Source organism: Amphiura filiformis, chromosome 15 (genome assembly GCF_039555335.1).
Source record: "Amphiura filiformis chromosome 15, Afil_fr2py, whole genome shotgun sequence".
Lineage (NCBI taxonomy): Eukaryota > Metazoa > Echinodermata > Ophiuroidea > Amphilepidida > Amphiuridae > Amphiura > Amphiura filiformis.
In genome coordinates, this window is record NC_092642.1 from 14,006,891 (window position 1) to 14,018,242 (window position 11,352).

At 35.8% G+C, this 11,352-nt stretch overlaps 1 protein-coding gene across 1 annotated transcript in view; it reads right to left on the minus strand.

The window, feature by feature from the left end:
• The window catches only part of LOC140171276 (transient receptor potential cation channel subfamily M member 3-like), a 32,891-nt gene extending 23,008 nt beyond the window's left edge, over positions 1-9,883 (minus strand). The window contains exons 1-3 of the mRNA XM_072194506.1: positions 9,252-9,883; positions 1,902-1,987; positions 1,136-1,292 (exon numbers count right to left, since the gene is read on the minus strand). Coding sequence (XP_072050607.1) covers positions 1,136-1,292; positions 1,902-1,987; positions 9,252-9,374 — 366 coding nt within the window. The 5' untranslated portion in view covers positions 9,375-9,883. The remainder of the gene's footprint in view (positions 1-1,135; positions 1,293-1,901; positions 1,988-9,251) is intronic.
• Positions 9,884-11,352: the final 1,469 nt, after the last annotated feature.

An 11,352-nucleotide genomic window follows, 5' to 3' on the forward strand; every position in this document is an offset into this window, starting at 1 on the left:
GCTTTACAATGATATATCATTTGACTTCAAACGATATCCAGAAGCGGAGTTATAACTTGTTAAACTTTGCTCCTTCAGTAAAAGGGTACATTATTTTGGCACTACATTATTTCTTTTTTTCCACATTGCTGGTATTAAATATCAAATGGTCATAATTGACGGTCACTTCAAATCATCCCCAACTGAACGAGGTTCAGGAATGTCCTCTCTTTGTTAATTGTTGGTTAACCCACCACTTGACCAGAATTTAGCCAAAGCAAATAAAGACTTAAGCTTTTTACGAATGCTATACATAAGTATAAGCTTATTATCCTCTTCAACAATAGGATTAAAGATTGGTGTTTGACTGGACTGAAATGAGAAACATGTCGGACAAATATTAGGGACATATGAATACAACCTCTATGCATATTTTGCACTGTAACTCGAAATACAATTTGCCGACTTTACGAGCGGTTTGAGATGGATGGTCACAAATTGGCCTTTAGTAACACCCAGGTAAAAATTCAGGCATGAGTCATGCCCATGAACATGCCAAGATCTTGCCATGAACATGCCAAGAACATGCCCTATTTTCGCTAGCAACGGGCATGAATTTTCGTGAATTTGGGAATTTTTGATGGGTTGTTCATGCTCACACATGCCCTTGCATGCTTTTTTTGTGTCTTGCGTTTAGTCAGAACCTTGACATGTTCAGGGCATGTTCATGGGCAACTCATGGGCATGAGTCGCAGTCAATGTCAAATTCTCTCTACTTTCATGCCCATAAATTCCTTATTCATGGGTAACTCATGGCATGAATCATGGTCAATGTCAAATTTTCTCTACTTCCATGCCCATTAATTCTTGATTCAAGGGCGTCAATTAAATTTTAATGGGTTTAAAATTAACGACTCATCAATTCTTGATAGAGGATTTTCATGCCATATATAAAACAAAAGAATCAGAATGTCTTGCCACGTTCATGGCACGAGCATGCCATGTTCATGGCATGATTTGCATAGCAACCAGTAGCGAATTTTGGGAATACCCATGATTTTTTTTGCCTGGGCAATATAGTAATATAGTCGCAGCTTCCGAGATTATCGAGCTTGTGTTATCATCTGACGTTTATTAATATTATTCAATTGCTTACCTTTGCTCTTGTGGTCGTCCATGCTCCTTGGAATTCCAGTTCCCCAAACGCATCAGTAGGATGTTCCTTAGTATGTGTTTCAGGACACCATACTTCCTCTGGTTCACCTATTGTTTTCGTCGGATTATGCTCCTCTTCTAATCGTCCACATTGACATCTAAAAATTTGAATTAAGGTAGGTTTAAACAGAACTTAACATATTTATTTTCAAACATATTTTCCCGGTCCGCTAAAATGCTCAAATACGCGCTCGAATGACGTAATCGTAAATTTATCCTTTGCTCTCATTTTAGCGGGGAAAGATCTGCCATACCCGGGGTAGGAATATATTGGTACTACGGAATATATTGGTACTTATTTTGGTATCACTGGATAGAGGAGACATACCGCTATCCATTGGTGTCATTTGAATTTCGTGATCCACAGCCTCGTCCTCCCACTTTTCGCAAAAAAGTTGAGATTTTTATACCATTGGAAGCCTCTGGCTACATAATGGGGCGACGTTTTGGCCGTGATTACGTAAGTACTTCACGTGTTAATCGGCGGCAATGGACGGATATAAGTAGTATGGTATTCGTCGGTTTGCGGAATTATGTTATTTTAACCAGGTTTCGTCAAGAAATATCATCTTAAACTAAAATCACAATTGCTGTTTATAGTCATTATAACGGTTCCTAAATAATAATAATATATTTTAAAGATTCTATGTGGGAATATAGAAATAAATAATTATTATTATGTTCATTTATGAAAATAATCCTCTTACCTGCCCGGTTCTTCTTCAGTAAACTGAAAACGAATGCAATCTCTCCTCTTGAACGTATCTCTAATCCAATTGTATCCGCAACAAGTCTGTTATAACAAAGATTTGTCTTAGTTTGATGAAATCTCCTTCGTGTTATTTGTGAGCTACTTTTTTGCATCTAGCACTAGAGGACTACTTGTAGCCAAGTAATATGAATACTATAGTAAGCATCATTAGCTTTAATTCCAAATAGCGAAAAAAAATTATCTATTTCATTATATTGAAGGATTATTTACGACAGTTTTGCACCTAAATTATGTCCCCCGGTTAGTTGAACCGTTTCAATAATATGAGTGTAATATCGACTCCCCCTGCCTCCCTCGCCACATCCCATCGTAATTTGACATAAACGGTATCGTTATGTGCACTCAGAATCTAATTTAATTATTTATTTTTGTTTACAACTTGAAGGCATGTCATGAGAAATAAGATATGGGGAAAACCCTTGGAAGTAATCATGCAAGAGTTTGTGTATTACAACATGTTTTAGGGAAAATCCCATTGGCTACAGTAAACACACTCAAAGTTATTTTAAAAATCCCCTGTGATATTAAAATATCACAGGGGATTTTCCATATTGCTCAATGTCCAGTGCATTGCACCATCAAGGGAAAACCCTGATAATAGATTGTGAAATGACATCATTGGGAATCACCCACAGGTAGTGCTGTAATATAACAGAATGGTCTATTAATAGATTTAGGGTTTTCTGGTGTATAAAAGAGCTGGAAACCTGAGTTTGTACTTTGCAGAATAACATGAGAGATTGTAAACTCTACATGTGTGTGTTGGTCTTCGTGCTTCAAAAAAGAAGTACATTTTAACCAGTTCGCATAGCCAATAATGTGCTATTTTAATACAGCAACAAATGAGATTTTCGAGTATACGCGAATGTGCGCCTCCTCATCAAAGAATAAAGTTATTCTGTCGACTTGCTGGAGCCTGGTTTATAAAACAACACATATGTCAAATACAGTGGAGCAGTGCCGAAAGAAGCTTGTTTCCAGGAGATAAGTGTTTGGAGAAAGCAGCGTTTGGAGAAAGCAGCGCAAGGAGATATAAGTGTTTGGAGAAAGCAGCACCATTTTAGTGTGAGGATTTATACGCAAGGATATTATTAAATGCAGAGTACAATGTAAAATGGACTTCGCTAATTTTCGCAGGACAAGTGAATAAAGATATATAGGCCTACATCAGCTGTCCAGAACATTGCAAGAACTCTGTTACCATCAAGAAGAAGCATGCTGGCTACCCATATCAAAAAATGAGACCTTTCCGGATAACTTCCCGATAGTCACCGGGTAGACACCGGCAAATTTCACATGCAAATTAGTTAGGTAGCGGGTGACTACCCGATAAATTTTTGGGAAACCATAGTGGATACCTTTCAGGTAATAGGTACCGGATGACTACCCGATGACTTTTTTTGGGAACTAGCGGATAACTACCCGGTAACTTTTCGGGGACCTAGCGGATACCTTTTGGTGACATACCTGGTGACCTCTTTGGAGACTCCTGTTGACCTTTTGGGAATGCAGAAATATAAATTCATGAGTATGCACAAATTTATTAGACAGTTAGTAAGCTTATTATTTGAATTGTAATTTTTGGAGAAATACAACTCTGTAGGCATGGCAGTTGAGCTTATAAAGTGCTATCTTGCAATAAGAAACTTGAAAGTGTACAATGTAATTGTAGTTATTGTACAAAAATATTCTTCTGATGTAATTTGGTTCACACCTTTATAAGGTGCATACCTTAATTAATGTACAACCAAATTGTTATGATATAGCATATATATTACAGCATATAGCATTTACAGTAATGTGATGACACAGCCTATAATTTTTATATCAAATATTATAATTTATTTACAACAAATAGCTTAACATAAAGCTATATGCAGTTAATTGACACATTAGCTGATGATTAGCAATTTAATTGACATTAATTTACTGTCAAAATCATGTATGATTTACTAGAAAAGATATAAACTAAAACATTCAAATGTGTCATATATTAGGTACATTGTACATGTACATTGTATAAAGACTGCATCAATATACAAATCATTTCATACAAATTTTCCTACCTGCATTATCATATGAAATCAAGCATTCAATGCTTTATAATTCCTACAGCATGTTCCAGATTAATTAGTAAACATCTTGTAATGTCCTACATGTAAATCCATACATTTTGGACCATAAATAACTTGAATATTCTGCACAAATGTATTCCAACTGCCAACAGCTAGCTGCTCCATTTTGAATTGATTCAGTGACCTTTGACCATACACCCACCCACAATGCATTCTTAAGATGCTTTATGCTATTTTCAAGGTCAAATTAAAAGCGGATAACCACCGGGTAACTCCTGCAAAGAATCTATGTTTCTGGGAACCTTCTGGGTAACTCATTTGAAATATTTGAGTTTATGGGAGACTACCGGATGTCTACCCGAAAACTTTTGGATAACTTAATTAGGTATCCGCAAGGTATCCGCTAGCAGGCACTTTTGGATAACTCTGGAAAAGGTACCCGAAAGGTTTCTGATGACCACCGAATGGTCATCGGGTGGTCACCGGGAAACTTTTCTTTTTGCTATGGGTAAGTACGGATTAGTTAAAAGAGTAAACTCAACCCAGAAAGTATCGAAACGATTATAGATGGTCAGATATATCGGGAACTGAAATATATTGCAAAAACTTATTTAATGTATTTAAAGCGCAGCTTTCTCTTGCGTATTTTGATACCTCTTTTGTTGCTCTACGATATCATTTGGTCGAGTTATGGGCGCATGAGTGGCTTCAAGTCGGATTTTGAAAGTTGCTCCTATTCAAGCCAAATGCATTCGTCGTGTACACACACGAATCCAGGCAGTGATATACAGTGATGGTGGGCACACCAAGTATTGAGATGTCAGCAGAAAGAGTTCATGAGATAAGTCAGAGATAAGTAAAGGAGCTTAAAGGGTAGCAAGTATTGAAGTTGGAAGTCGAAGGAGTAAAATAAAGCAAAGTTCATGGTTAAGTAAACAGAGCACATCGGTCTCCTTTGTCTTGATTTTGTGTGTGTGTGTACACGACGAACGCATTTGGCTTGAATATGAGCTAAGTGCAACTTTCAAAATCCGACTTGAAGCCACTCAAGCGCCCATAACTCGACTAAATGATATCGTAGAGCAACAAAACAGGTATCAAAATGCGCAGGAGAAAGGTGCGCTTCATATACATTACATACGTTTTTGCTATATATTTCAGTTCCCGATATATCAGACCATCTATAATCGTTTCGATACTTTCTGGGTTGAGTTTAATTATATTTGATTATTTTGTATGTGCATTTGTTGTCATATATTGTGCCAATCATATTAACTTTCAATTAAGGGAGGTGTAATGGGCGTGAACCCGGTTTGGACTCCAGAGGGGGTGTGCCTGTAAAGAGTCACAGCCATCAGAAAAGAACCAGCTCAGATCGCGCGCCAAATAAGTTTGCATTTCAGAAATAGCTTTTTTTTTCAGCCTTTCAGTTTGTAAAACTCAGTGCATACCACTGAGCCAAGTAACTATTAGCTACGAGAAATTTGATCCTTGATATTGCTGAATAGAATAAATCAATACTTATAGTCTACTCCTATCTATCTAATGTACGATAAAATTTAAAATTAAAAGGGCCTATAAACTAGGAATATGTGTGAAATGGCTATCAATCGATCAATCAACCAAGTTTTCAAGTTATCAATAATAAACCGATGAATCATGGAATATTATTAATTAATTACTAATCTACCAAACTAGTCAGTAAATAAACAAATAAATAAATAGGCATAGGCTTAAAGAGAAGTAAATAGGCCTACATAATGCAGAACGCAGTTAGTATTTTAGGTACAAAATTATATTATTCTATTATTTACAATTTTCTACTATACACGGGATTAGGACCTGTGCTTTTAATATCCGCGCCTAATCAATAATGGGTCTTTCACCATGTTCACACAATAGTTAAACTATACTGTATCCCTGTAGGATTATCTACTGACGAGGTGCTAAAGTCGATGCTTTAACAGTACCCAAACAAGTGTACATATCAAGGTCATTATACAAAGAATGGTCAAAGCTCAACGTTTCCAAAGAAGTAGAGTATAGAAGTAGACGCAAGCTTTCGTGCGGGAAACATAAATACATACTCGCCAGTCGTGGCCTTTTTATGAGATTTGATACGGCGCCGAAGACTAGAGCTCTTCCATAATTTAGGGCGAAACCCGGTTTCCAGACGAACATTTGTGTGTTGTTACAAGGAATTCAAAGTAATTTTATTATCAAGTGACCCACATAGAGGAATACGACATCTAGCGTGAGCCAATCTGCATTCTGTTGCCTGCAAAAGCCGACGATCAGGTAAAAATTATAAAAGGAGCGTGAGCAGATATTTTTCTTAATTTCATGATAAGCTTAAATTGCATTGAAAACGCCAAATTGCAGTCACAAAATATACTAAAGCGAATGGTAACGTAGGTATGTGGAAAAGAAGTGCAATAGCAATAACAAAGTATGTGCCCAAAGAGTTGTCTTTGGCATGTCGCTTTTTTTGAAATATCACTAAAAATATCAAATTTTGGAAAAACGCCCCAAAATTTAAAACAAACACGAACCTTCCAAAATAAATACTTATTCGCACTCGGTGGCCCAGTCACTACCTGCCGCTGTGATTTGGGGTAACTCGTTGCTTCCTCTCTCCAGATGCCTGTACTTCAAGTTCGCCCTTACTCCATGCCTTAAAGACTTAGATAGATTTGTATTTGTGTTGTACATTCGTGTGAATTTAGTGAAAATGTGATTTTGGCCTTGAGTTAGTTCGACTCGTAACATTATGTGGAACGTAACCGCTAACTTTTGAACTCGAGAACCATTCCAGATACAATAATAGGTCAATCTATAGCTTACTTATATATTGTGAATCGTTATGACGAGGGAATACTTTGACGAAGTTTCACCCCTGTATTAACTTTGATGACCTTTTTCAATGACATCTTATACCATTTTTTGGGGGGGGGGGATGTTTCACAGGGGTAATCTATATGGTTATACCTTCATACCCACCAAACCTTTATAACATTCAAGTTGAGGTAAATCTGTTTAGCCCCCTTAAGGGTATACGATGTATTGTAAAAAATGTAGTTCACAGCATCTTGCGAATGGTAGTGAGCTTTAGCAAAAATTGCATTGATCAATTCATAGCGAGCGTGTAGAAGAATTTAAATATCACAGATATACTTTTGTAGGTCCTGTGATTCTTGAGTTATGTTGTAAAGAGGGCTGAAACAACAACACTTTTGTAAAACGTACATAACTCATTAGCAACAATAAATTAAGCAAGTTTTCAAAGTATATGATTTGTAGAATGAACTTTTGCAAAACACCAAAGTATTATTTTTCGATAATATATTGATTCAGATAATGAAAATCGATTGTTTTGGCTGCTTCTACCAACAATACCTCGTATACCCTTAAGTATATGTGATTCATGTTGAATTTTCGTACACAGGAAACATCATAGCTTTACTGAGTCATCAAAACCCGTCAATCATAATACAAGAATAAGAAGCAATTTAACTCACAAATAAAAACTACTTACGGTTAATAGCTTTAATTTCACACATTTCTGAATATTAACAGCAAAAGTTGATTATGAATTTTAAAAATAATACGCTTTAATCGCCCCAAAATATTTATAGGCTACTAAAATGTGTTTACATGCTGCTAAAATATGTTTGTTAAACAGTACGTGTATTCGGAAAGAAGCCCCCCCCCCCCATTTGGCAAACGCATTTTGTCATGAATCTGAGTCACTTATTTTATCACGTTTAGACACATTTAGACACGTTTTTGAAATTGACGTGGACAACTTTATAAATTAAAATCACCTACAACGCCCATTAAGTCCGGTTCTTACTCCACATCGCAGCGCGATGCGATGCTGCGATGCTATAAAAACCTGAAATCTGAGCCAGGTTTTTACGAGCTTGGGGTGAAAATTCTCATCGCACGGTGGAAATTTCGGTCCGCGAAGGAGTTGGATTTTGTGATTGGCTGCTGGAAAATCAAGGTCGGCAGAATGACCTTAAAAGGAGATGCAGACCCCACATGCTTTTAAAATGTACATTTTAATTTCATCGCGCGATGCTGCGATGTTTTAAAAGCAACGCAGCATCGCATCGCGCTGCGATAAGAATCGGACTTTAGACATCTTTTTAAAAAAATTCTAAATTTGAAATAGATATCAATGGGGCTTTGAACGTTGATATAGGTCTTCTTCCTGTCTGATTGAACTTCTCAAATATTTTAAAGCACCAGTTTATATTTTGACAAAGAAGCGGTCGTTTATTTTCTAATTGCATTTAAAAGCAATGGAATTAAAATATTATATTATTACGAATCATCATTATTGCTTACAATCAAAATATTGCCAAGTGCGTCGACCTTTCCTGTAAAATAGTTGTAATAATCAGCTCCGGAAAGGAGACTTAATAAGGTGCAAACGTTTCATTATGTCACTCGGATATTGAATCACGCTGACAAGTGTTATAGACGTTAGAATCAGTTCAAGCAACATGTGCAAAAGGAGTCATATATAGTATTGGTAATTATGCGATTTAAAAACATTAATGGTTTAAAAGGGGGTTGCCGTCTTTATTGTTATAGTGTAATCTTATCCTTGATAAAAGGCTTTTAAACAAAAAGTTTTCAATATAATGGTAAGTAGGCCTATGCCAGTTGCAATATTACGATTTCTTATTGCATTTTGCAAGAATTATGAAGATGCAGATGTAATTTTATGTGTGTGAAATATTTAACATTTTAGCTTGCCAACAGCTCCAGCAACAAGGAGTGCCCGCCATTGAATTTCGATTTTGAATTTGAATGTTGATCTAGAAAATGTGTTTATGTCTAGATAAAGCGAAAATGTGTTTTGTGGAGCGAGGAAAAAAATCAGGCTGTTATATTAATCCTTATACCTGCTTTGAAAATGCTTTGCCGGTTGCCGGTTGGCAATATGCATGTTCTAGGCCTACATCTGGAATATAATGTGTACCCAAAAATGTTCTTAAAATGTTTGTATAACATTTAAATGTCGGGTTTTATAAAGGTCATAAAAAATGTTTCACATTTGGCTAATTCCAATTAGGCCTAAGTATATATGCCCCCACACCCACAAAAAAAAAATCAGGCTTAAAAAAGTAGCCAAATTCATTCAAAGATCGTTCCGAGTCATTATGGCTTTAACATTAAATTGCATACGGGCAACTTACCGTGAAGTGATCTTCTTGCACACTGAGAGCTCTATCTTGAAAACTTTTATGAAATTCAATCGATGTCGAAGCTGTACCCATGGTATCTCCAAAAGACCGCGTGGACATCATGGACGAATCCATTGCGATTTATTTAACAATTGATCAATTAAAAAAAACATCAAAAATTGATCAATTTTAAACAAAAAACATACGATAGAAGCAAGTTAGTCAATCATGTTTGTGTAGGTCGATATGAAATGTCCACTGCATTAAAAATTCAATCTTTCTTGGTATAATTCCAGTAGATTCCATGCAGAAGCTTCCAGTAGGCCTATATAGTGCATGCAATTTAAGCTTCAATGGTCCACTTGATGTGCCAGTCAAATTAACTGCACGAAGAAATAATTGCATTTGCAAAATTAGATCACTATTGTTTAGATCAATTTTTTGCAGCAACCCACTATACGGCACTATGCCTTCAAGAAAACATCGTTTGCAAACTGAGATACATCGCAACATAAAGCATGCAGCAACTTCTGAACATTGCAGCAAAAGGTGTTTTTCTGCCTTGCAGTTTAACAATAAAAATGGTGCAATATTTCCAGACCAAAATAGTAATTACATATTTTACCCCCTTCCTATCAAAGTTCGCTGACACGTAATTATGGGAAAGTTGAAACGGAAGGAAGGGTATGCTGGCTTTGAGCCCAGGGAAGCTCCAGGGGAAGGTCATCAGTACATTTTTGTATTACGCCCTCAGATTAGATGCAGATCTGAATGGTCCTGCAAGAAAACCGGGTATAGAGGGCACTCAAATATAATAATTATTCAATCTTTCCATGTATTATTTTTAATAACTTATATAACTCATTTCATATTGGCAGATTCTTGACACTTAAGTCGGGTACAACTTAACTGAAGTTATTAATGCTTCTTTTTTATACTTAAAGTGCAAAAGTTGTCAAACATAAATTGATGCATAAAAAGCATTAAAGGCTTAGGGTCTAGTGCAACTTATTTGGCCGAAAATTTCATGAATGGCTGTATTAGCCTGTATTTCTCAGTAAACATGATAGCATATGGTAGCAACAAAACCCACCAGAAATGATAGATTGGTTTTTGGATTATACCAAAATGTCAATAGAGGAGACTTATTTGAACTTTAAATGATTATTGCATGAAAATCACTGAACTATATAACGCATCAAAATCTAATAAACTATTTTAAAATCCTAAGATTATATTTTTTTCACCCAAATAAAATATAAGCTAAGGTAGACCTACCTTTGTGAGGCTTTGACAAGCATCGGGTCGTCAATTAGCTTGTCGAAATGATTTTTCATGCGATCAAATATTTTAAAATAGCGATATAGATTTTAACGTGTGTCATTTGAAAAGATACCATTTTGACTTTTTTCTACCAAGGACATAATAATCGCGCATTACATACGCGCCGCTATGCTATTTTTCTCCATCCCATAAATGTATTTTTGTACACAACTCAAGATCAGAAAATACAAAACAACAATTATTTCGATAAGCGTATTATTATTGTTTTTTAATTTTCATATTGGTCCTTTTAAAGTACAGTTTTCGCCTCGGCAACATATATGTTAATGTACACTTATTCTTCCATTACAATGGAGATAAAATCTATTTTGTCAAATCTATAATGCAATTCTTCTATAAAAGGTGGCTCTCTTTATGAGTATTGGAAGCAATATCTAGCTATATCAAGTCACTCCTTGTCACATTGCTTTAATCTAACCCCTTTAGGTATATCATGTTGAATTATTAAGTGTACATGTAGTGGTACACAATAATAATATTCATTTTAAACCGCTTTTTTGTTTTAACCAAGTTTCCTTGACAGTTTCAGATCCCGCGCAAGAAGACCGTAAGTCCACTTGGCCCCTCAACATGTATACACTAAAGTTACGTATAGTTTCTTAAGGTTTTATAATGTTTAATACAAATATATTCCAGGGTGAAAACATCATGAAAGGTTGTAAAGATTTGTTTTGGCCCCTGAACATGTATAAAACATTACCAAACTAAACGAAACTATACGCAACTTTAGTGTATACATGTTGAGGGGCCAAGTGGACTTATTGGCCTT